The sequence below is a fragment of the Alternaria ventricosa genome (assembly GCF_023758065.1).
Source record: "Alternaria ventricosa strain BMP 2768 chromosome Unknown scaffold_14, whole genome shotgun sequence".
In the NCBI taxonomy this organism is placed as follows: Eukaryota; Fungi; Ascomycota; class Dothideomycetes; order Pleosporales; family Pleosporaceae; genus Alternaria; species Alternaria ventricosa.
The window spans coordinates 337,095-362,306 of NW_026055694.1; the positions used below are offsets into that span (position 1 = coordinate 337,095).

Below are 25,212 nucleotides of genomic sequence, written 5' to 3' on the forward strand. Positions count from 1 at the left end.
CACGCCCGAGAAACAAGATTCTTGGTACCTGACGCTACGAAGCGTTTAGTAGTTATGAGTTCGGTATCTCCGTCGATAGATGAGCACGATTTACATGATCACGAGTAACACTTAAGTTGAGGTGATCATAGTACTGACATTCACTCTCTAAAAGCAGTCTCGAAATATGTATCTGCCGTGCAATTTCCAACGCCACGCCAATGCATACCGACCCTCCAGCATCCCCCTAATCATATCAAAACACGTGTTTAGACCAAAGTGTCTGCCCACAAAACCGCTTAGTGCACACCATTGACAGGCTGTTGCAAGTTGTCCAACTCCTCCTTTCGCTTCCTGTACAGCTCCTGTGCTTCCCTCTCCCTCTTGGTAACGAACTGAACTTCCTCGCGCAGGCTCTCTAGTCTGCGTGCGATACCATCTTGCTCGCTGTACTGTGCCGTTCTCGCAGTGTTCAAATCGTCTCTGGCACGCTCGAGTGCTGAGAATGCGCCGCTGATCTTCTCCCGTAGTAGATTAGATCGTTTGATGTATCCGGCGTGGTGTGTTGTTAATCGCTTCTCGATCTTGTTCGCACGTTCCGCGGCTTCAATGATGGACTCTTGTGCGTTGTCGAAGGCTTCGACGAGCAGTTGGTGTTCGTCGATCTCGTCTTCCTCGTAGCCTGCGATGCCGGGCAGCATTGCGGAACCGTGAAGCGTGATCCAGGAACTGTCGAGTTCAGCGTGGAAGGCCTTCTTGTCTTTATCTGTTGTCATCGCAAGCTCAAGGGCGAGCTCCATCTTTGCATTTCGGAGAGCATCATCGGTCATGGAATCGAGACGTGTTACTGAACCAGTTACTCGGCCATCGCCAAACTTCTGGACGTCGTTCGCGATGAGCTTAGCCATCTCGATTTCGACTTCGCGTTCGACAGGGTCAGAGAGGTCCAACGCGCGCTTCATCATGACATCAATGTCGACCAGCGATGGCCTTGGAAGGAACTTCTGCACGACTTGACTTTGCCTGCCGAAGTCTGCGGCTTCCTGGGCTTCGCGTGCTTCACGGATTTTTCGGTCGCGCTCAGCAGCGTCTTCTTCGCTGACTTCGACTTCCATGTGATCTGCCTGCTCTTCGGGAAGTTCAAACTCCCAGCTCTCTTCTTTGGGTTTTGGCAGCGCAGCAAGCCTGCTCTTCAGGTCTTGCCGCTTTGCTTGCTCCCTTAACTTGATATCGCGGGGTGTTTGGCCAATGAGTTGCATGCCACTCTCTTCTCCGTTGAGGCGTAGGGTATCGCGTGGTGTTCGCATGGGTGTCGCCCCCGGCCCCTGGCGCATGGGTGTTTCTCCAGCTCCGCCATTGGCTTGCCTGAAAGGTGTTGCCATGGGATTTGGTGTCACAATCTGGTGTCGTGAAGCGGGTCCTGATAGCGAGGCGGGTGCTTCGTCATCTACGAGATCTGGGTTGTCGCCACCTAGCAAAGCAGATTGGGTCTCTGTTCGCATCCGAGCATTCCGCACTTCGTTTGCGACGTAGTCCTCCTCTTTAGGAGCCATGGGCGTGCGAATAGGTGTGTTGCCAATCACGTTCGAGTAGTTCCCGATCAGGCCCTGTGTTGCGATGTTGTCGCTGCTGCCCGCAGTAATTGCACGCTGTCCCGTCGTTCCCATCTTGACAATATCTTCCAACTCGGCCTCTCCGACTTGCGGCGCTGGAAGCACGAGACCGCGTCGCTTGCTGCTCTGTTCTGCTTCCCGTATCCTCTGCGCCTGTGCGGCCTTAGCATACGATGCTGCAAGACCTCCTGACTTCTCATCTTTCTTCTTCTTCCTGTCACCTCCTCCGTCTTCCTGGGATTCCATCTTCCTCTTGTTCGCAAGCTGTTGCTTTCGCGGATCGAAGGCCTCTCGTTGTTGTTCGTTGCGGTCGATTTCTTCTGTGGTGTCGAAGAAGCCGGCGGGGACTTCCTTCTCGAGCGGTACGTCGGCGTTATAGTCGATGTGGTTGCCCTTCTTTGGAGTAATCTTGATGTTGATACCGGCAGCTTTCAGCTCTCGCCGCTTCTGAAGCAAGGCAAGCCTTCTTGATTCCTCAAGTTGGCGCTCGCGGGCCTTCCGCTTTGCCTTCTTGCCGCTGACGTTTGCCAAACGCGCACGCGCCTCTGACAGCATTTCCTTGTCTTCCTCGTCGATATCAACCGCATCGGGTCTCGCAGGTCGGCTCTCGGCGTATGCGTCGACTTCTCCGGGGCGAAGACGGCGTACATCGTCTGCTGAAGGGGCAGCTGAATCTCCACCCTCGGGGCCCGCCAGTCCAAGATCGCCAGACTCTCTCGCTTCTTGTTCGTCCAACAGCTTTTGGTAGCGCTCGAGACATTGAGTAGCCTGCGGAAAGTTAGCATAGTACTGGAAAAAGTGATAATCGCAACAGCGTACCGTTCGTCCAACAATAGGCGCAATAGTCCTCCATTGAGTGGGGAGGAGTTTGGCCATCGTCAGGAGCTTCTCATCTTCTTCTCTCGACCAGTCCGTCTTCCGGATGGCGGGGTCGATCCAGTTGGTCCAGCGCGACTTGCATTGCTTCGCGCTCTTCTTGGACAACAGCGAGGCGCATCGCGACCACTGGTTCAGCCCATATTTGCTGATGGCGGCCTTCAAGACCTCGTCCTCGACGTTGGACCAGGAAGATGTGACGACCATATTGGATGGCTTCCGGGGGGTATCGTGGGTTGGCGCGCGTGTCGTGAGCGATGGTATCCTCGATCGCGAAACTGAAAATGGGCTGCAGCCACTAGCGTCTTGGCAGTCGCAAGCACCGCGTGGAAACAGCAAAGTGAAGTACGGACAGCTTGCAGAACGACCTGGAGTTGAGGCCAGCGGTTAGTGATATTGATGCGCGGTTCTCTTCTGAGGAGAAGTCATCATAGCGGTCCACACAATGCAGTCGCGGCGCAGGCACCAGACTTTCACGTGCGCCAGACGACCGTGGTCACAGTGACGTAAATCCATCATCTCCATCTTCCCATAGTCCTATTGCTACGATTTCACTACACACTCTCTTGGCCATATATTCCCTCTACCATGGTATCTCTACGGCAAATCACGGGGCGCGTCCCTATTCTTTCTCTCACCACGCCATCCTCAAGAGCGTCCTGCCGACAAAATTTACCTACAGTCACCCACAACAGAAATTATTCCGATGCGAGCTCCAACACCTACACTCCAGTGAAAGGCGATACTCAAAAGGTCGATACCAAGCTGTCCGATGAGACAAAGCCCAAGAAAAAGACACAGGCTGAGCTCGATGCCGAGGTGATGGCAAAGCTACAAGGACATGACAGCGAGGGAGGAGAAGCCGGAATCGAGTATGAAGATGGAAAGCCAGCCTCGATGAAGAGAAGCGTGAAGAACAACATGTTTCGTTACATATGATGCGACCCCCCTGCGAAACCTTTGCCAAATGAATTCGACCTTTGATAAAGTGTATGTCTCTATGCAATACACCCTTGCCTTCCGATACGCTAACGTTTTCAGACACGGTATTCACGTATACCACCACGAAATTTCCAGGCCAGGAGACTTCATGGGCGTTTGAGAAAAAGCCTTTTTGCTGCTACGCAGCATGGCGTCCTGAACGACGAGCTTCACGCGAGTAGCACAATGATCACAAGTAGACATCGCCTAAGGGGCCATTGTCTGGGGTTCCAAAGTCCAAAAGAACCTGAGCGCAGCCTGACTGAATTCAATTCGCCTTGTAATTATCCCGCTTGAGACGCACGAGAAAAGCTTTGTGCTTCTCATATGTTATGGCAAAACAAGAAGCTGCGAAACTTTGTAGTTGTGGATACATATATCGAATCTCGGTGCTGGCGCATTCGAACTTGGTGAATGACAATACGCTAAGGTGCACTATTTGAGTATTCTATCGCCAAAAGAAGTGCAACATAATTTTGTGTGATGCCTTGGTCCAGGTTGCCAACCCGAATATTTGCCTACGTCATGAGTGACCAAGCTACCAACATCACTACTCACGCCAGATCATCAACACAAACAACCAGCAACTTCGCATGCAAGAACTCTGTACACCCTCCCTTCTAGAGTTTCAGTCTAGGGGTAACACACCATGGAGCACTTTGCCCCTCACCCATCCTCGCAATTTGAGGGCTACTACTCCAAATTCGACCTCGCATCTGGCTCGCACATCGCTCTGATAATATGCTCCGTTCCCGGTGCCGAATCACGCCCACACATGGTCTCCTTCACATACTATCCCTCATCAGGCCATCCAATTTTCCAGCGCGAGCATTTCGTCGACAACATCGAGCGCGTGACCACCAATGAAAAGACCAAAGCATTCGACCTCCGCGTCCCAGGCATGGGAGTGATGAGCACAGACGGCAACGGCCGCACAAGCTACAAGTTTGCCGCCGAAGATGGAAGTTGGGCGCTCGAAGCGCAATGTGAGGAGGACTACATGCCGTGGAGAAAAGACAAGAGCACGCCTGAAGGATGGATGATCAACCTCCCCTTTCCACTCCACTGGCATGTCCATTCTCTCTGCTCACCCGCCACATTCACCCTCGATATACCCGCGCTAGGCGAGGCTTTCCCAGTGCAGGACAAGAAAAGCCGTGCGACGATCCACCAAGAGAAGAACTGGGCTAACAGCTTCCCGGACGCACACATGTGGGTGCAAGCCTGGGACAACGAAGAAAAACGCGGCATCTGCCTTGCCGGCGGGAAGATCATGTACAACACCGCCTACATGCTCGGTTACCGGTCTCCTTCTCTCAACTTGGACTTTGTGCCGCCGTTCTCAGTCTCGTATCTCAACCTCCTGAGTCCCTTCATGAGCGCCACGAATGACTGGGACACCCGGACTTTCTCGCTATCCGTGTCAAACTACTTCCACAAGTTGGAACTTAAGGCGCATGCGCCGAAGGAGCCGGGCTGGTTTGGGCTTGCGAGTCCGTTTCCTGATGGCCATCGAGCGAACTTTTGTAGGGAGAGTTTTATTGCGACGATTGAGGCAAGAATATGGGTGAGGGAGGGGTGGTGGCCGTGGAGCGCTTGGAAGGAGGTCAAGACGGAGAGGTGGGAAGGGGCGAGTTTGGAGTTTGCGGGGGGTTATTATCCGGAGAGGGGGGAGAGTAAGGAAGACTGAAGACGTATGAGTGGAGGTGTATGAGGTGGTGGTAAAATTGATGTGAAAGTGATAGGAAAGTTAACTCATGCAAATATCCATTGTACATGGGCCAGACAGATGGACTCTGAAGGCATCTCGCCAAGTACATCTCAACCGTTCTAATGTTCAGAGCTTCGACGGCTTCTTCTCCCTCGGCTTAATCAAAGCATTCAACTCCTCGACAAACCGTTCAGGCAACACACTCCTATCCACGCCTTGCTTCCCATCCCATTCCTCCTCCGTCTTGCGTTCCCAATCCCAATACCTCTTCATCTCCTTGCCTACCCAATTGCTAATATGATCCGCACTCTCCTCCACCTTCTCCATGGGGATCAAATGCCCAGCATCTCGTACCGTGACATTCGCTACTCGTCCTTCAGCGCGTCCGCCACTGCCGCCAACACCGGACCCAGTCAGACGCATTTTATCCTCGATGACGGCATCATCCGTGAGGAAAGAGTGTTCGCCAAAAATGTAGAATACCGATGGCCGGATTGAAGGTAGCTGGTTGAAGACGATGGTGCTTTCGCCCCGGTAGAAGGGCGTCTGGGGTTCACTGGTTGGCGTAATATCCGCATGCGTCCTCCGGTTCAACTTCGGGTTGCTCAATGTGAATTCCGCAGATGACGGTTCCTTGTCTCCTGGTCTTGCGGTGAAGTTTGGGCGTAGGAAAGTCATTACTTCCTGGTGCTTGGTCGTCGTCAGAGTTACCTCTGGTTTCTTCGCGTCGGGAAACAACTTTGTTGGTGCGTCTCGCAAACCGTACTGCACCCAGAGATCAAGGACTCGTGGATCCCACGTTTGGTAGAACTTGCTCTTGCCGAAACTCTTGGCTGCTTCTTCGCGTGAGGGCCAGCGCTCGCGTCGTCGTGATGATGCGGCGGCTGGTCCGACGTTGCCGTTTAGTGAGACTTTGCCTTGGATGACGGGGTCGATGAGGATTAGTGTCTCGAAGAGACGGGGGTGCAGCAGTGCGAGGTTGGCGAGTTGGCAGCCGCCCATGCTGTGGCCTACGCCGATTATAGGGCGAGGCATCTGGTCGCGGAAGATGTTTACCATGTGAAGTAGATCTCTGCTATGATCAAGCCATGCCGCTACATGGAATTAGCGTATCGATCGCGCAGTTGAAGACATGTACATACGGTCATTGCCTAGCTTAGCTTCGTTCAGAACGCTGCTCATGCCTTGGTGCACGACATCTGCTATCCAGATCCCTCTGATCCCGAAACCATGTTGCTGACACCTCTTCAGGAGCTCATCCCACAGTGGCTCGTACAGCTCTTTCGGGAATCCATTCGCATGCGCTGCGATGATGGTGATGTCTCCAGGTTTCGGGCTCGTATTGTTGAGAGGTGTGTATTGCTTGACGGCGAGATATAGGACTTCCTCTTGCTTCGTCGATGTGGAGCGTGGGAAGCCACGGATGTGTGATGCTTCTATCTTGTGCTCATCTATACGAAAGTGCTTTGAAGACATGTTCCTGCTGACTGCGGCCGAGATATAATGAGATGACGGACGGTCGGACAATCGGACAATCGGACGACGAATATACTTTGTATGCAGGTCGAAATGTTATAAATGTTGTACGTGTTCAGCGAGATGGTAGAACGGAATGATACGCTTAGATCACAGAAAGGCGCCTATGCTTCAGGTGTCGTGATTAGCAGCCGGCGCAATCTGGGGAATGCCGAGGTCCATCACGGCTTCTGTTCTCCCCACAGAACCTCCACATAGAAGTGACAAAGAGATACTCGCGCTTGAAAGTCATTCCGAATGGACATCACGCATACGCGCGCTTTTCTCAGACTGCAAAAAGACACTAGTCTGGGCAGGACTCACCGGGGCCGCTATCATGACGGATCCAGCGTCGAAGTGTTTTGGTGGGGCGTCACGTGGGCCTTGACGCGTTCGTGCCTCCAAAGTTCGCGTGTAGCCGTGTCGCATCGCGCCTTCGAATCCAACAGCGACAGCGACCACAGTCCACACATACAACACAACACCCTCATTCGCAGCCATGGAAGACACCACCATGCTCGAGGGCTCGCAGGGTCTGTTCGAGGAGCTCAATTTCACGATATACCCCAACGGCCTCTCAGAAGAGCGCATGCGCCAGGTATGCGACGCGTCTGATCAATTTAAAAGTATTGCTAACCGACGGCATAGATCGAAGATGCAATCACAGGCGCTCGCGGAACAATCGTACCCTTCAACATAACCAAAGGCCGCATAGATAACCTAGAAGAAATCAGCTACATCGTCTCGGAGACAGCCGACTTCCCCGACTACTACCGCGCCCTCGATCTCATGATACATGTCGTCAAGCCAACATGGATAGACGCGTCGCTCCAGTCCAACAAGGCCAAGAACCCGCGAACATACAGTCCCGATCCCGCACTCTTCATGAGCGAGGTAGTTATCTGCTGTGGGGACATACCGAGCGGTGACAAGGAAGCGATCGAGGGTGGTGTACTGGCATTGGGTGGGCAATTCGCACCGAGCCTCTCGAAATTTGTAACACATCTCATCGCACTGGATGTGAGCGAACCACGGTGTCAGCTCGCCATCAGTAAACGGCTGCAGTTGTCCATCGTGTTGCCCCACTGGTAGGTCCGAGTTGAGGGCATGGTAGTTCAGTTGATCTAACACCACACAGGTTCGGCGACTGCCTCAAAGTTGGCCGTAGAATATCAGAGCGACCGTATACACTTCCCGACCCCGAGATCCTCGCCGATATGGAGCCAGGCGCCATTCCTCCTACACGAGTGAGCCAGCACATTCGAGACGCAGCCACACCAGACCCTCAAAACGACCCCGTACCGCCGCCGCCTCACCTAGAGGCACCCCGCGCGATCAAAGCCTTCGATGGGAAGCGTGTCAAGCTTGGCGAGGATCTGAACATCAGCACCAAGCTCAGGAATATTATAACGGGCATGATCAAGGCTGGAGGCGGCACTGTTACCTCGAAGATCGATGATGCAGACATGTATGTTTGCAATTATCGAGAAGGTTCAGACTATGTCAAGGCATCGCAAGCGCGAAAAGACGTCGGAAACCTAGGCTGGTTATACTACCTCATCACACACGGTATCTGGACAAACCCAATGCAGCGCATGATGCACTACCCGCGGCCACGGGAAGGCATTCCGGGGTTCAACAAGTACAAAGTCAGCATATCGAGCTACACTGGCGAGGCCCGCATATACCTGGAAAACCTGATCAAGGCTACTGGTGCCGAGTTCACAAAGACCTTCAAGCAGGACAACACACATCTTATTGCTGCGCACAAGAACAGCGAGAAGTGCGAGGCCGCGGCGGAGTGGGGCGTCAACATTGTCAATCATCTGTGGCTGGAAGACAGCTACGCAAAATGCAGGGAAATGCCGCTGACTGAGGGCCGTTACACATACTTCCCAGCCCGGACCAACCTTGGAGAGGTGTTGGGTCAGACAGAAATCGATCGTGAGGCTACTGAGAAGATCTTCTTCTCAAAACAAGCCAAGCCCACAAAAGCCGTCAAAGTAGCACCGCAGACAAAGGACGTCCCAGCATCGAGCGTACCAGCACGGCAAAGCGAGCCTCCAGCACCTCGCAGTCCGCCTGCTGAGAAATCAAAGCGGGCGAAATCCGGAGGCAATGCACAAACACCGCTGCCACCTCGGCGTACCGATGGCAAAGAGAACCAGACGCCTGGCAGTCGGGGAGCCAAAGACCGCGCATTGGCAAAAATGCACGACGCTGCGCCAGACATTGCACAGTTCGAGAAGGAGATGAAGCGCAAGGGTGGTGTCATTCACGGTGGACGGCGACGGGCAGAAGATGAGATCGACGAGGGAACGAAGCAAGCAAAGGGCGGCCGTGAATCTGTCTCAAGCAAACGCTCCATCGATGAAGTCGACGATGATGACGAGACAGAAGACGAAGCCACAGAGATCCCAGCAAAGAACAAGCGAGCAAAGAAGGAGAAGCTTGCGCCCATCAAGTTCCGCATGCTGATCTCCAAGGACGAGCGATGGGCCAACAACCCCGAGAAGGAATCAAAAGACAAAGCCCGCCTTCGAGAGCTCGGCCTCTTCATCACTGACGACTTCAAGAAGGTAGACCTAGTCTGCGCCCCCCAACCCGTCCGAACGAAGAAGTTCATCGCAGCCCTAGCCTGCGCCCCCACCCTCGTATCAACCAGCTACCTCGACTTCGCGCTCAAAAACAACAAGCTCCCCCCGGCAGAAAAGCACCTCCTTCAAGCTAGAGACTTCGAAGAGGCCAACAACTTCCGGCTCTCCGAAGCCCTCTCCCGCGCCAAGCAGAATAAGCAGCGCCTCCTCAAAGGCTGGACAGTATTCTGCACAGAGAAAGTTGGCGGCGGCTTCGAAACCTACAAAGACATTGTCGAAGTCAACGGCGGGAAATGCGTGCTTTGGAAGGGCAGGCCAACGGGCGTCTCCGCTTCAAAACGTAAACTCGACACCTCTGACAAGGAGGTCAGTCAGAACCAGGTTGAAGACGAAGGAGACGTGCTGTACCTCATCTCCGACGCCGATAAGAAGGAGTTTACCAACTGGACTAAATTCCGCGAGTTGGCTAAGCGCGAGAACATGATTCCGCGCATTGTCAAGACGGAGTGGCTGCTTTCTGTCGCGATGACGCAGTATGTGCATTGGGACCCGGAGTGGGAGTTGAGTGAAGAGGTTGTTAATGCTGCGAAGAAGTAGGTCTTCGCTTGTCGCAACTGTTCAACGGCTGATGATGGATTAAGAGCGATGGGAGTTCGGGGAGCCGGTCCCGGGGCTCACATTCTGCATAGACTCGCTTCGTGCGGTCGTGATATGGATGCGGGTATCTGTATTGGTATGTTTTGAGCGGTTTAGTCATTGTTTTGTGTTGCATTGTTAGCGATAGGTCTACGGATGGGGAGCGTGTAGAGCGCTGGTTTGGCATGTATATCGAGAAAGCTTCACCTTGACGAATTACCGTGAGCACATATTGCAGCTTCCTACTTCACCGCCACAGTGATATCATGTGTGACTGCGTATCCCCTTTTTTCCGTTCATTGTTATCAAGGCTAACATATCCCCTGTGGCACCTTTTCTTGGCTCGATCCGTGGGTGCGGTAACGCGTACGGCACAGTCGGGCCATGCAAGAGGTCTTTGTGGCACAGCGATCCCCTGTGTGAACTTCGCCGCTTATTGAACTGTGCCGTGGGTCTGTTTTTCGGCTGTTGATCGGTGACGCCGAGATCGTCTTCGAGATCGCTGTTCAACCTGCGTCAGTGATGTAGAGGGTGTACAGCCAGACGTGATCGGACGTGCTAGCCTTTGGGATGTAATTCGGATACATGACATCTATGAGATTAACTCAAGGGCGAAGTCCTTTGTAACGAAATCAACGACTCTAAACTGGCTGGTTCGAGGTGACCGGCACAGAACGCATTCTCGGCTGTGTACTCTAATAAGGATGTAGGAGCTTTTCTGTTCACATGGTCAAATAGCTCTGGGGTGAATTCAGCATCGGATATGATGTCATCTGAAGCTTACATGTCTCATCCTAGACCAGAGCTTTTACCGGGGCTGGGGATCGATGCGCGTCGTTGGTGCTCACTCCGAGTGAGCCGAGATGCCAACACATACTACAACGACCAGGCGACCGGGATGCCACATTTGGGGGCGGATAGAGCTTAAGCTAGCCGCACTATAGCGATGAAGGTAAATTGCTGATGAGAAGCCTTGCATGCAAATGAAGTATACAAAGGATTGCACGACGGGGCGAAATTGCTTAGAAGGTATAATCAAATGACTTTTTGCTTTCATAAGAGACGAGATAGAAGTGTCTAGATAATACTCGACTGCGTGTTATGACAAGTGCAGGAGCGTAGACAGGGTATATAATAATGCTTGTGCAGAAAAGACCGCGGAAGCGCGAAACAACAGAATGAGAAAGTAAGACATTCAAACCTTCAGCTCGTAAACCTCCCCTTGACCCTTTACCCTAAGGGCCTACATGTATGCCCCTACCCCTTCTCTACTCCGACGTCGTGTGAATAATCTTCGGAATCTGTGGCATCGCAATCATAGGCGTCGACTCGTAGTACCGCGCCCGTTGACTCGCCGTACTCGTACTGCGTGCGCGCCCTGTTGGTGCCGGCCGTAAACTCATGTCACCCTCGTCTCCACTCGGCGATATGGGACTGAGTACCATAGTACTAAGCGTCCCGTTACTCTGTCGGCTCATCGCACTAACACCCGTACCAGCACTCTCTGTGTTATCGCCGATAGGATCACTAGCCTCCTCACTCGGCGTGACCTGTAGTGGAACGAGATGCATGGTATCTGTGCTGGACCTCTTGTTGCGCGCGTCCGCCTCTGAGTCGACGTATAGTGTGACGCTGCTTGCGCGGACGCGACTGAACATGCTGATCTTGTCTTCGTTGGCGAGGAGGCCGGCTGTGTCTGACTTGCGGTTGTCGAGCTTCTTCTTTTCGCTTCGGCGGTGGAGATAGAAGATTAGACAGGCGAGGATGATGGCGAGGAAGATGAGGCCGAAGACGACGGTGAGGGCGATGTTGGCTTTTGTCCAGTACCCTGAGTAGGGTACTGAAGCTAGGTCTTCATCTGCGACGAGGTTGTTGTCTACTGGTATAGGTGACATGGTGATGTGTGTTCGTGTAGGCGAAAGGTCTTTGATTCGAATCGGTCGGTGAAAGTTCAGATGGATGGTGAAGCTCTTTGCTTATATGTAGTGCTAGATAGGAGGCGATGTGTCGGTGCGGTGAAGATATAACAACTACTACGCCTCGAAAATATGATGGTATATAGCTATGAGACTGTTGAGACGAACTTGCTCGAGTAATCCCTTATGTGCTATTGCTATGAACTGGTACCGGGCACCAGGCAGACATAAGTCTCTCCGTAAAATGAAACCTTTGACGCACCGGCCTTAGATCCTGCGCCCATGGCGCTGGATCCGTGAGAAGGCGTCCAGTATGCGGCTCGAAAGTGGGAAAGATATGCTCAGCCTCAGCACGTTGTGGGGAAAGTAGGCCCATGAATTCGGAGAAAAGTCACTGCGCCCCTGTGGTATGATGAGCAGCTTGGCGCAAAACAAGAGGCCTAACGAATGATGGGCGTCGAGAACGGCCGTCGAAGCTTGGACTACCGCGTCTAATCGAGGAATCAGAAGGAGCTGGGTGGCATTCTGGTGGTGGCACGGGTTCGTAGACGGCGGTGACGGGGATGCATGTCGGGGCCCCATCTGTTGTCAGTCCACTTGGGGATGGTTCTCTACCGCGTGCGAGCCACGTCCGAGCGGTTTCGCTCGTTCTGTCTACGCAGCTGAAGCTATCACTTCAGCTCGTGGAACCATACAAATTGAGTGGCTGCTCTTTTGAACAACTCCCCATTCCAGCTTCCTGCCACACAACATCAACACAGATTCGGCGGCCCAATACGAGGGCCTCTACAAAGACAGTGATGTGCCAAAGGGTTGTGCTGTAGGATCAACGTTTCGAAATTTAGGCAAGCACAGCCACCTGCGCTAAAAGAAATGAGCAGCAACAATCATGAATCGACACAAGGCTGAGCGCCTTACACTTCCTCTGCGTGTCTGCCTGAGTCAAGCCCAAGGAGGATTGGACGGCGACGTGGGCAAATTGTGGGGTGAGAATAGGCGAACTTGTTACGGTAAAGGAAAGCCATGATGCGAGTTGTCAAGCTCCCGCTGCGGCGCGTCATTGTAGAGATCGTGGGATGGAAGTTGGTGGCTACTGGACGCCACAGCAGTGTATTTGCGGCGTGTCTGCGGCGACCATGCGGCGTGGTGGTGTCAGACCCTCATCTTATGCGTGCGCTGGCTGTTGAGTGGGAGCTTGCTGGCCAACGGGTGAGTGTGGTGTTGACGGCTGGCCTAACAACAGCGGGACGATGGACGATGTTGGCTGGCCCCCAACTAGCGTTCTCGCTAAAATGCGGTGCTATTCCTGGATCAAGTCACGCCTTTGCGGTCAAATCTCGCTAGCTTTCTTGCTCTACACCGATAACTGTGAAAGCGTAGATACAGTCTGGTATCGAGAATTTCTTTTGGTGCTTATTGTACAGCTGCGAGCAAGAGGTCAAGACAACATTCGTTGTTCGTAGGGATTCACTCAGCAGCCGCCCGTGGTTGTGAGACCTCACACGACCAATTAGGGGTTGCCGCATGGCGTTCTCGAGCTGCAAGAGTTGATGAAATCACATTGATCTTTACTTCCCCACTTTCTACATCAATACACATCTAACATCACTCCCTCTCTTCCTATTCTCAAGGAAAGGTAGCATCATCGTAATTCACGATGAATCCCCTTCCATGCATGTTTTTCCATCGCAAGGAAGGCTACTCCTGGCAAAAGGGGACCGAACCTGCACCTGATGACCCCCTTCAATCCATCGCCATCAACGTATCTCAACCTGACGCTCTTATGACTTGGCTCGAGACAAATGACGCTGCTGTCATCTCTGACCTTACCGTCTTTGTCGACGCGACCGACCACGCACCTAGTCCTCAGCGATGGTGCTTGCTTTTCGACAAACTTCAACGAGAAGCAACCAAAATCCAGGATCTGAGTGTCTACTGGGACGCAGAGGGTCATCGTGTTGGGCTGGGTAAGAGCGTCGTTTTTATACGCGGACTGGCACAGCTCAAGGCGGAGAGATCGGTGGAGATTGGTGGGCAATATGCTATGCACTGGCCCAGATACTTGGAAGAAAAGATGGGCTTGAAGCCGGTTAATAAAGATATCTTTCCAGGCAGTCCATGGGTAGGCATCTTGAGGAAGTATCAGAGAGGGACCGAGAGCCGGTATCCTTGAGTTCATACTGATGATGGAAATGGGGACGTCTGAGACGCATGGACTTCACTGGTCTCCTCAAAGCTTTACACTCTTTATTTATCCTTCCCTGTAGGCTCCAGAGTACTCTGGCTTCCCCTACCCAGATAGGTTAACGTGTTACAACCGTCAGATATATCCCCATCCCACAACCCTCGACTAAAAAATCCGAGACCCAAAAGGATACCCACCATGAACATAATCCCTAACCCACTCAGCCCTCACAATCTCCTTCAACAGCATCGCACTCCCCTCCTTCTCCACCCCATCAATCCACCGATCAATCCACTTCCCATCACCCGCCTTACCAAAATGCTCTACACACTGTCCAAACCCCACCTTCAACTGACTAGCCTTATGCACCTCGACCCATTCCGGACAAACACGCTGCATCTCTTCCAGGAAAAACTGTCTAAGCTTTACTTGCGTTTTGTACTCCTCATTAACATATTCGATGTTGAGGTAGGCAAATACTGCTGCGGTAGCGTCGGTCAAGTCTAGGAAGGAGGGGAGTTGGCATGCGAGCCATAGGGGGGCGGTGTGAGTGCATTCCCAGGAGGGGATACCGGTTAAGGAGCCGTTGGGGTCGACGAGGATGTTGGCTGCGTGGAGGTTGTGGTGGTGAAGGACAAACATTTCTTCGTTGTTTTCCTCCTCGGGGAAAATCTTGGGCATGAGATCAAGCAGGCGTTGGGCTCGCTGCTTACCTTCTTCGACCTTTTCACGGGCATATGCAAGGTGCGGCGCTGTATCCATTCCATCGATTTGTTTCTTCCATATCGTGGTGGCCGCTTCGTCAGGCTCACCGGGATAAGAATCGATGATGTTTTGGTATATCGAGCGCTTGATTTCATCAGAGGTTTCAAGCTTGGACTCGTCGTCAAGATCAAGGAGGCTGAGCTGGAGTTGTGCGGCGAGCCAGTCTTGACTACGCTTGTAAGGACCGCGCGGGACGTTGTGGTCGATGTGTGCGCCCCAGAAGAAGGGCGCGGAGACGATCTTGCCTAGGCCGACATGTTGAGAGAGGATTGAGGCCTCTAGTGTGAGCAAGGCGATATCCTCTAGGCCTGGCGTGCATAAGTGAGGAAGTTCGTTCGCGGGGTACAAGTTTCCTAGTTGATCGAATCGCTGTTGGAAGAGCTGTGCGTGAATAGAGACCATTTGGCGCACTAATTGCTCTTTCTTGAGGTAGTCCATACCCTTCCATTCGTCACCCAGTTTGCGACCGGGCATACGCGCCCGGAGTATCCACTCAAGTCCAAGTTCGTTGTCGGTGCTAGCCTGATGGCAGAAGACCTCTGGTACTGGAATCTCAGTGTCATGACGGATACACTTCATCGTAGCCACCTCGCTCATGGTCTTTGATCGTGGGTCGACGGGGACAGTTAGACGCAGGATGTATTCTTGGCCGCTGCCACACGTGACGGTGTAATCCTTGTTGAAGTTGTTTTGCGTTAGGAATTCGACTACGCATGGGTCTGAAATCGGGATATCCAGCTCTCGGCGCACAAGGGTTGTGATGTCCTCGATACTGGGGTCGGTTGTCCACTCGGGCATCACTCCTGAAGACCGGTCCTTCTTCCAGCGAAGACCTTTTTGGGTAGTTACGGGCATGCCAACAAGAGTACTCATTTTGACGACAGGAGTGGCGTTGGAACGTTTTTGACTGAAATGGCGAAGTGATGATTTTGTCCTTCTTGTAGGGGAGGGGAGAAGTAATGTGCAAACTAAAACACTGCTTACTCGGAAGTATTGTCACCTTCCACAACTATGGCTTTCACAGCTCGAGTCTTGTAGGCAATATTGCAATGTAAAGACTCAGCTGTGTAGTATCACGAAGGTTAGGGTCGGAGGATAGGGCGATATTGATCATTTCATGCTCGCTATAGGTAAGATAATGAGCGAGACTATTTCGTTGTCGCGAACGACGTTGTTCTACGCATGTACTTTGTGGACTTCCTTATCCACCGAGACAAAGAGAAAATACCAGAAAAGGAAAAGATGCAACCCACGACCATAGGTCATACTGCTGATGATATGCGCCGTCCCATGCAAGATTGACAAAAGATCCTTGACAATGAAAGAAATTGCCGATTTCCGAGAGAGAGCCCCCAATGCTATTCCGTCTGCGTCAACACGCCTTTTTTCCTCTTCTAATCCAACGAAAACTTCTCCCTCTTCCAGGTCTCGCGGTACACGGCAATGGTACTCGCGGCGTCCTTGCAGCGCTCTGGTGCACGGACGGGTAGGTCAACGACGGCGCGACGCAGGACGCCACGCGCAGGTACGCCGTAGAATTGGATGAACTTCTTGTGGTAGTCGCGGATCAGGCCGCTGAGAATGGCAAAGTGACCTGGCCAGAGTTGCTCGGAAGGTGTGTTGCATATCGACGAAATGGCACGCCAGTACTCTGACATGGCAATGGCAGGCGCCTTGGCGGCGAATGAGCGGAGTGACATGGAGGCGTAGCCAGCTCCAATACCGCGCATGCGCTGCGAGTATGTCTCTGGGGTTGAGTCCTCTTGCCAGCCTAGGCGCAACCGACCTTCCTTGGTGTCCATGGTACCGCGGATGCCAAACAGAGGGGGGCAGGCCTTGTGTAGCTTGGCCAGCGCAATGTCGATGAGAGGAAGACCGTTCCACATGTACTTCTGGTCGCCGAACAAGCTGGCTGCTATCAAACCAATCTCCTGGATGATGCGTCCGTCAGTGTTGGCAGCCTCCTTTTCGAACTGCTTTACGAGGAACTTCTCGAAGCAGATCCAGACGTAGAGCAGGAACGCCGGGTATGCAGCTTCGTTCTCGTTGGCTAGCTGGGGGGTTTGGTGCGAAACAATGTACTGCCGGATGTCGACCATGGGTCCGGGTGTTGTTAAGGCGATGTCGAAGCATTCGGTTCGGAGGCGCTTGATGGCGGCGACACTGTCCTTGCGCTCCACGGTGATCTGACCAAGGCGAGTGCGGATGGCGCGTCGGGCATCACCAACGGGACCCTTGAGGGGGGAGGTTGGCTTCTTGTGTTCCTCCCAGAAAGCTTTGCGGAAGGCCTTCATGCGCTGGTGAAGTTCGAGGTATTTGGCGTGAATCTGATCGGCGCTGGTGCTAGTTGCTGGTGTGGCGGTGGATGGCTTTGGTGGCGCTGCTGCTTGTGTGGGAGCTGGCGCGGGGGTAGGCTGAGCGGTTGGCTGCTGTGGTGGTGCTTGCTGTCGAGCCTTCTCTGCAGCGGCCGCAGCCTCGGCAGCCTTCCGATCAGCTTCGTCCTTTTCCTTCTTCTGCTTCTCAGCGGCCGCCTGCTGCTCTTGCTGGGCTTTGATGCGGGCATCGGCCTGTTGAAGTTTGAGCTTGTGTTCTGCGGCTTGACGGGCGGCTTCTTCCTCGCGCTGCCTTGCTTCCAGAGCCCTTTGCTGAGCCTCGGCTTGCTCGCGGGCCTTCTCCTGCTTCAGGCGCTCAATCTCCTGCCGTTGAGCCTCTTCATGGCGAAGGCGCGCCTGCTCTTCTTCCAGGGCAATGCGTTCGATCTCAAGCTTCGCGCTCCTGAAGACGCGCTCGTGTTCCTCGGCAGCGTAGGCGAGTTGTTGAGCATGTTGTTTCGCGCGCTCGTTCGCAGCTTGGTCCAGCTTCTCGTTGAACTCCCGGTCGGATATGCTGAGGCGGAGGTTGAACTCGAGGGCTAATTGCTTGGCCGGGCTCTCGTAGGGGTCGCGGATGAGGGATTCGCGCTTTTGGCGGTGACTGCTGCGTCGATTGGGCGATTGGCGTGTTGGCGAGGCGTCCATGAAGCTGGAGCTGAAGGAGGTGGCGGTATGCATGCTCGACGACGAGGTGCCCGATCTGGCGGGCATTCTGGCGCCGTGGTGTTAGTTGGGGTCAGGGTGCAGTCGTTGAAAAGGTGGTTGGTGAGAGCGCGACGGTCAAAGAAGTCTAGTCGGAAGCTAGCAGTGACAAGCTCCGACTCACGTGACATCGCTCATCCCTGCAGCAGCTTTCACCGCGCTACGCAGCTCCATTGTAGTGCTGGCTAGCGTACCTGGCAACATCAACGGGTCGCGCTCTTTCCAAGTCGAAGCACTCGCTCGACGTCTGACGTAGCTTCATCCGCAGCTCCACCTGGGCCGTCGATTGATTAAGATGAGATGAGCTTCAAGGACGCTGAGTCGCGACTTGGGCAAACACGCCATGTTGCGCCTTTCATAAAGTTCACAGGATGCGTCTGTGCCCAAGCTGGTGGGACTGCACCCGCCAAGCTGCGACGCTGTGAGGGCACGCGCAGGCCCTGGAGATGGCCGTTTCACTGACAGAATGTGACAAGCTGGGGAAAGATGTGACTCCTGTCCTCGAGTTTCAGCGAGGCATGGCGCGCGAAGCCAGCATATCTGTCAGATTGTTGGACTATCGAATGCCGGACATGACAAGCTCGCAACCCCAGCGCAGTGGATCCATCAATATAACCTCGACCCTTGCGCCGCCCTCCCGCGACGCTGCAGCGGACTGTTGTTCGTGTCTAGAAACGAGCGCCGGCTAAGCCTGCCTTGAAACGTACAGACCCAAACGTGATGCTTCACCTGGGGCGCGCTGAGACGCATGCCGACTGCTGCTGGCGGTATATATACCAGCTCGCGGCCGGCAGCGCCTCAGTCCCCACGGCCCGGCGCTTGCTTGTATCTACGTTAATTTCTCACTCCTTCAGTTCGGCGCGGGAAGCTGCATATCTGGCTTCGCAAGTGACGTACGCCGCTTAGACCTCTCCCAGGCTCGCTCGTTTGCGGAAGAACAGGCGATCTTTGCCCAAACCGTGCTGCTGGCCAAGTCCCGCCATAGCCATCACCACCTCGAGCACGCTGACGGCCCTCTTGCCTGCCCTCTGCCCTCTTCCTGCATCCCTCCTGCCCGCCCGCCCCGATCGCTCCCTCCTTCGAAGCACTCTCTCCGCCCGCATTTTGGTTGTACTGCCACCAACAGCCCGTCCTAGGGAAACCGCGCTCTTTGATCTGGTCGACCCTCCTTATCAACCCTCCTAGACCAACGACACATCTGTCTGAACACGACACCACCCGCTTCTGACTTGCAGAGCACCACCCCGAGTAATCATCGTCTACGAGAGTATCCTCTTCGCTCCGAGCACCGCCCAACCAGCACGCTTACCCCAACGTGAGTTGTTCCCCGCTAGCTCGCTCGCTGAAGCATGCCGCTGCCGACCCTGCATCTGTCCCCCATCTGCCTCCTTGCACTCTCACCATCTGCATCCCTTCGCTCACTCGCTCGCTGCAGCCCTCATCCAACTCCCCATGCTGATTGCCCGCAGATAAATCCATCAAACTTTTGACCAATTCGTGTCCGACCGTCTCTTCTCCAACAGCATATACTGCAAGCGGGCATTGAATCACCCACACTACATTATCCACTATGGATCAGCAACAAGGCCAGCAGGGCCCCATGGGTCCCGCCGGTCGTCGTCTGCACATTGCGCATCGCCGCAGTCCGTCAGAGCTGACACCGCTGATGAGTACGTGAAGCTATCTGATAGCCACTTTTGGCAATTGCTGACAGCTGCACAGTGGAACAACTCGCCATCGCACAGCAGATCGAGGTCCTCCAGCAACAGCAGCAGCAGATTGCCGCAACGCACCAGCAATATGTTAACATGGGCATGATCCAGCCGCAGCAGCAGCTCGGCAACTTCCAGATGCAGGGCCAGATGCCCAATGTCTCGCCCCAAGTCAACAACTACCAGTTTCCCCAGCAGATGCAGCAAATGCAGCAGCAGCAACACCTCGCTGTCCCCATGGGCGCACCAGCCCAGCCTGGCGCCCACCGCCGCAACCAGTCCGCCCTGCCCCAAGTCGGTATGGGCGGCCCACCCCCCGCTCCTTCCTCCGGTTCGTCTGGCTTCGGCGAGTTCGGTGCACAACAGGGTGGTCAGGGTAGGGAAAACGTCAACCCTCGTGGCCGAGGCGGTGGCAGTGCTGGCGGCTCCGGACACACCCGCCGTCACTCGCTAGCTCTCGCCGACGCGAAGAAGGCTGCCGAACAGGCCGAATCGAAGAGAAAGACTTCCGGCTTCCAGTTCCCCATCCCCGGCTCGACCGAGGGCAGCTCCAACCGTGATGCCAGCCCCAGTGGAAACAGCGCTTCCAACGACACTTCTTCCGCCCGTGGTGGACGAGGTGCCCACGGCCGCAGCCAGAGCATGGCTGTCGGACGCGGCGGTGGAAGTGCTGGCCGTGGCGGTCCTTCCTTCTCCTTCCCAGCTACCAGCGAGAACCCTACCAACCAGAACAACGGACAGCAGTCTGACTTCCAGCGCCGTGGCAGCCAAGGCCATGGCAGGAGCCAGTCTCGCAACTTCGAGGGCAACTGGAGACAGCCCCAGAACAACACCCAGCAACAGCCTACGCAAGACAACCAGTCCCAGAACATGGGCAACTTCAACATGAACCAGACCGCCAATGCCGCTCCTTTCCAGCCTGGCCACCGCACTCGCGGATCGGTCAACCAGTCCGTTGGCTCTCTTGGCAACTTTCAGTACGGCGGCCAGCCTCAGATGCAGATGGGCAACCAGGCCCAGCTTCTTCTGCAACAGCAGATGTTCGGCCAGCCACTAAACCCTATGCAGATCGCTCATTTACAGGCTCTCCAAGCCGCCCAGATGCAGGGTGGCGGTCTCGGAGGCAGCCAGCATGCACCGCAGATGGGCATGCAGCAAAACCAGCAGCAGCAGCGCAAGACGTTATTCACTCCTTACCTCCCGCAGGCGACCTTGCCCGCTCTCCTCGGCGACGGCCAACTCGTTGCCGGAATCCTCCGCGTCAACAAGAAGAACCGCAGCGATGCTTATGTCACAACTACTGATCTGGATGCTGACATCTTCATTTGTGGTAGCAAAGACAGGAACCGAGCTCTCGAAGGAGATCTGGTCGCTGTCGAACTTCTTGACGTCGACGAGGTCTGGGGTCAGAAGCGCGAAAAGGAAGAGAAGAAGAAGCGTAAGGACAACGCAGACCCTCGCGGCGGTAGTATCGCCGTCAACGATGCCACTACCCAACCTGAGACTGGCTCTGAGGGTGGCATCCGCCGACGTGGCAGTCTCCGCCAGCGACCCACACAGAAGAAGAACGACGATGTTGAAGTCGAAGGCCAGAGCTTGCTCCTCATGGAGGAGGAGGAGATCAACGATGAGCTCAAGCCTTTGTACGCAGGTCACATTGTTGCTGTTATCGAGCGTGTTGCTGGACAGATGTTCTCAGGGTAAGCAAACACATCATCTTCATTCAAGTACGCCACTAATCACAGCCACAGATCCCTTGGACTCCTGCGTCCCAGCAGCCAAGCCACCAAGGAGAAGCAGGAAGCTGAGCGACAGGCTCGCGAGGGCAACTCCGGCCGCTCCCAGCCAGAGACCCAGAACAAGCCCAAGATTGTCTGGTTCAAGCCAACAGATAAGCGTGTGCCCTTGATCGCCATTCCTACCGAGCAAGCTCCACGTGACTTTGTTGAGAAGCACCAAGACTACGCTGATCGCATCTTTGTCGCATGCATTAAGCGATGGCCCATCACCTCTCTGCATCCTTTCGGTACTCTTGTCGAGCAGCTCGGAGTCATGGGTGACCTTAAGGTGGAAACCGACGCACTCTTGCGCGACAACAACTTTGGCCCAGATGACTTCTCCGACGCTGTCACCAAGAACGTTGGCTTTGAAGACTGGTCCGTCGCCAACGACGGCGAGGAGGCGCTCGAGAGCCGCCGCGACTTCCGCAGCGAGGAGACCTTCACCATCGACCCCAACGGCAGCAAGGAGCTTGATGATGCCATTCACTTCAAATACCTTGATGACGGCCGTGTCGAGATTGGTATCCACGTTGCTGATGTTGCCCACTTCATCAAGGCGAACTCGCTTGTTGACCGCGAGGCCAAGAAGCGTGGAACTGCGGTCTACCTTATGAACCGCACCGTGAACATGCTTCCGCCCCGTTTGTCGAACGACATCTGCTGCCTCAACCCTGGCGAGGAGCGCTACACAGTCAGTGTCGTCTTCAAGGTCGATCCTACCTCTGGTAAAATCTCAGATGATGAGACCTGGGTCGGCAAGGCTGTGATCAAGAGCTCTGGAAAGCTGTCCTACGACGAGGTCGACACCGTTATCAACGGTAACGACGGTCCAGTCTCGGCAGCCCGTGCTAAGGACATCAAGATGCTGCATCACATCTCCCAGAAGTTCCGCCAGGCTCGCTTCGGCGACCGCTCCAGCGATGTCAAGGCTCTGCGCCTCATGTACCAGCTGGACGACGAGAATGTTCCTGTCGAACAGAACATCTTCGATTCTTCCCCTGCCCACGAGTGCATCGAGGAGCTCAGCCACCTCGCCAACACCTTTGTTGCGAAGAAGCTCGCCACTGGCTTACCTGAGAAGGCTCTCCTGCGCCGTCAACCTCCGCCTAACCCCCGCCGCTTGACGACCATCGCAGAGCGTATGGGTGCCATTGGCTACGACATCAACACCGAGAGCAGTGGCACTCTCCAGAACAGCTTGTTTGAGGTTGAAGACGATGATATCCGGAAGGGTATGGAGACCCTCGTCATCAAGTCGATGCCTCGTGCCAAGTACTTTGTTGCCGGCAGGCTGCCTCAGGATCAGTACCCTCACTACGCCCTGAACCTTCCTCTCTACACCCACTTCACCAACCCATCTCGCCGCTACGCCGACATCATTGTCCACCGCCAGCTGGAGGCTGTCCTCTCCAACGGTGCCATTGAGTTCACTGAAGATATCGAGGCTTTGGCCAAGACCGCCGAGATGTGCAACACCAAGAAGGACTCCGCCCATGCTGCTCAGGAGCAGAGCGTTCACATCGAGGCTTGCCGCAAGATGGATAAGGTCAGGCAGGAGAGGGGCGGTGATCTCATCGCCGAAGGTATCGTCCTTTGCGTGTACGAGTCCGCTTTCGATGTCCTTATTCCCGAGTGGGGCTTTGAGAAGCGCGTCCATTGTGACCAGCTTCCTCTCAAGAAGGCCGAGTTCGACAAGAACAAGCGTCTCCTTGAGCTCTACTGGGAGAAGGGCGTCCCATCGTCCAACTACATTCCCGAGGACGAGAGGCCGAAGCATGGCTCACTCAGATCCGCCAACGCCGCGGCTGCGGCGCGTGATGCCGAGGCGGCTAAGCAGCGTGCGAGGGAGCAGGAAGAGGCCCAGCGCAGGCAGATGGACACTGGAACCATGTCGACCAACGAGGAGGCTGCGTTGTTTGATGATGACGACGATGACGACGACTCCAACGACCTCAACTCGAACATGGCCGGTGTTTCTCTCAACCCTGACCGCCCGACTCAGAGCATGCCTCCATCGCCTACCCGCCGCGATCTTGCTGGTGCTCCTCACCGTGTCAACTCAGACTCGAAGATTGCCCAAACTGCCGGCGATGCTGCAGAGTCCAAGTTGACCAACAAGGAGAAGTACCTCAGTTGGTTCACTCTGCGCGAGCAGAACGGCGACTACATCCAGGATGTGCGGGAGATGACACGCGTCCCAGTCATCCTTAAGACGGATCTGACGAAGAGCCCTCCGTAAGTAATGCCCATCACTACGTTCTGAATGTCACTAACCTATCTTTCAGTTGCTTGACCATCCGATCACTCAACCCCTACGCTTTGTAGACGAGATGTCTCGCTCAGTCCGACCTGGTACTCGGCCTTTTCGGTAGCTTATGTCGACTTGGTATAGAAAATTGAATGGAGGATACATACTAGGTTGTGCAGGAAGAGACGAACGGCGATCTGTGTATTGTTTATCTGTATGCGACGACGATATCGGCAGTCGCGATATATGGTTGCAGCTCTTATACACAGTAATTTTCCGTAGTACAGTAATGTGTTTATCCCTGCGAGAGCGCCTCTGGCCATGCGTAGTTCACTTTGGTTGCTTTTGGTACCCGCCTGCATTGACACCCACTCCCCACATCTCGTTCAGGCCTGAATAAGGCTGCTCAAGAGCCGTACAAGGCGACAAGGCAACGAAGTGAGCCACGGCGTGACCCTCACTGACATCCTGATTACTACATTGGAAACGCAGCCTCAGACAAAGATTGGTTGTTTGAGGTGGAAACATACCGAATCGTTACCTCTCCTCGGCATGATCGAATGTGACAAGCCGCGCTATACGGCATCAGGTCGATGCCGTGAAATCCGAATCTTGACCAACGGATCTGCGACTTCCCATCCCCTGTCGGAGGCGGTCTGTGTACCTGCATGTGTTTGCTGTAGCGAACGAGAGCCTGACGGCCTGAACCGCAGCCGAAATAGCAGTGGTTCTCCATGAGGCTTGGCAACGTGAAGACGTTTTGGGTGCTCCAGCCACCTGTTAATCCACCCCTCTTAACCTCTCAACCCATCTATAGCTCTCTCGGCGCAACACGCAAGCGCTCACGACACCACGATACCCTTATAGAAGTATTTACAATCATGACTGCGCTATGAAATACGGTCAGTAGCTTGATGTTGAAACGTTTCGCTAGCTCTTCGCTGCTGGAAACACACCCCACCAGCGTCATGACAGATGAGGAGCCCGACTGCTTCAAGCCTCAGATGGTGAGCCACCTCACGGATCCGGTCGGAAAGTCAGAATACCGCCATTAATCGCCATGCACTATTACGGTACCCAGGTTTTCTCGAGGGCGGCTCTACTGCCTCCGCGCACGCGTTGGCACTTGTAGGGTTTCATGATAGCCGTTTCGCGTCGCAGGGCCCCGGACCTGCTACATCACATGCCGGCACCACGAGCCCCATCGCTACAAGCCGGGCTTCCTCAGCGGTTGCTACACTGCTAGCGAGCAGTTCCTGGACGATCAATGGGTCGATTTGCCAAGCTTTGAAGCTTGTAGGGTCACGGATCCAGTATGGAGGCCAGTGCGCCAGCGGGAGGCAGTCGTCCGCCACATGGTCAACATCCGTACTCCGAATTTTAAGATGGCGTCTCAGATGGTGCCCAGGAGTTGCAGCTGCTTGTATAAGGTCCATTGGCCGCCCACCTTGTTTCCATACTCGTTTTCAGTTGGATCATCAACGAGCTTCTTCTACCTTCCTACCTAATAATCAACCACATTCCTTACGGTTTACCTTCTTTCAGTCCCTGGTTGGACTTTAGACAATTTTTAATAATCGAATTCAAAGCAAGTCTTTGCTGGCGGTCTCTCTTTACGAACTT

At 54.4% G+C, this 25,212-nt stretch overlaps 8 protein-coding genes across 8 annotated transcripts; 3 read left to right on the forward strand and 5 right to left on the reverse strand.

The window, feature by feature from the left end:
* Positions 1 to 278: 278 nt before the first annotated feature.
* Positions 279 to 2,675, reverse strand: J4E93_007695 (uncharacterized protein; the record flags this gene model as incomplete). Its single annotated transcript, XM_049345600.1, has 2 exons — positions 279 to 2,360; positions 2,412 to 2,675. 2 exons carry the CDS (start codon positions 2,673 to 2,675, stop codon positions 279 to 281), a joined length of 2,346 nt encoding a protein of 781 aa, XP_049197127.1.
* A 1,423-nt stretch (positions 2,676 to 4,098) lies between these two features.
* On the forward strand, positions 4,099 to 5,139 carry J4E93_007696 (uncharacterized protein; the record flags this gene model as incomplete). The annotated part of the gene is made up of 1 exon (XM_049345601.1): positions 4,099 to 5,139. The coding sequence occupies one exon, from the start codon at positions 4,099 to 4,101 to the stop codon at positions 5,137 to 5,139; it is 1,041 nt and encodes a 346-aa protein (XP_049197128.1).
* Positions 5,140 to 5,286: 147 nt separating this feature from the next.
* J4E93_007697 (uncharacterized protein) lies at positions 5,287 to 6,636 on the reverse strand (the record flags this gene model as incomplete). The annotated part of the gene is made up of 2 exons (XM_049345602.1): positions 5,287 to 6,254; positions 6,303 to 6,636. The coding sequence occupies 2 exons, from the start codon at positions 6,634 to 6,636 to the stop codon at positions 5,287 to 5,289; spliced, it is 1,302 nt and encodes a 433-aa protein (XP_049197129.1).
* Positions 6,637 to 7,174: 538 nt separating this feature from the next.
* On the forward strand, positions 7,175 to 9,869 carry J4E93_007698 (uncharacterized protein; the record flags this gene model as incomplete). Its single annotated transcript, XM_049345603.1, has 3 exons — positions 7,175 to 7,273; positions 7,324 to 7,763; positions 7,814 to 9,869. The coding sequence occupies 3 exons, from the start codon at positions 7,175 to 7,177 to the stop codon at positions 9,867 to 9,869; spliced, it is 2,595 nt and encodes an 864-aa protein (XP_049197130.1).
* A 1,307-nt stretch (positions 9,870 to 11,176) lies between these two features.
* J4E93_007699 (uncharacterized protein) lies at positions 11,177 to 11,803 on the reverse strand (the record flags this gene model as incomplete). Its single annotated transcript, XM_049345604.1, has 1 exon — positions 11,177 to 11,803. The coding sequence occupies one exon, from the start codon at positions 11,801 to 11,803 to the stop codon at positions 11,177 to 11,179; it is 627 nt and encodes a 208-aa protein (XP_049197131.1).
* Positions 11,804 to 14,174: 2,371 nt separating this feature from the next.
* J4E93_007700 (uncharacterized protein) lies at positions 14,175 to 15,647 on the reverse strand (the record flags this gene model as incomplete). Its single annotated transcript, XM_049345605.1, has 1 exon — positions 14,175 to 15,647. The coding sequence occupies one exon, from the start codon at positions 15,645 to 15,647 to the stop codon at positions 14,175 to 14,177; it is 1,473 nt and encodes a 490-aa protein (XP_049197132.1).
* Positions 15,648 to 16,168: 521 nt separating this feature from the next.
* J4E93_007701 (uncharacterized protein) lies at positions 16,169 to 17,857 on the reverse strand (the record flags this gene model as incomplete). Its single annotated transcript, XM_049345606.1, has 1 exon — positions 16,169 to 17,857. One exon carries the CDS (start codon positions 17,855 to 17,857, stop codon positions 16,169 to 16,171), a length of 1,689 nt encoding a protein of 562 aa, XP_049197133.1.
* Positions 17,858 to 19,418: 1,561 nt separating this feature from the next.
* Positions 19,419 to 23,666, forward strand: J4E93_007702 (uncharacterized protein; the record flags this gene model as incomplete). Its single annotated transcript, XM_049345607.1, has 4 exons — positions 19,419 to 19,518; positions 19,571 to 21,260; positions 21,312 to 23,576; positions 23,627 to 23,666. The coding sequence occupies 4 exons, from the start codon at positions 19,419 to 19,421 to the stop codon at positions 23,664 to 23,666; spliced, it is 4,095 nt and encodes a 1,364-aa protein (XP_049197134.1).
* Between the last annotated feature and the right edge of the window lie 1,546 nt (positions 23,667 to 25,212).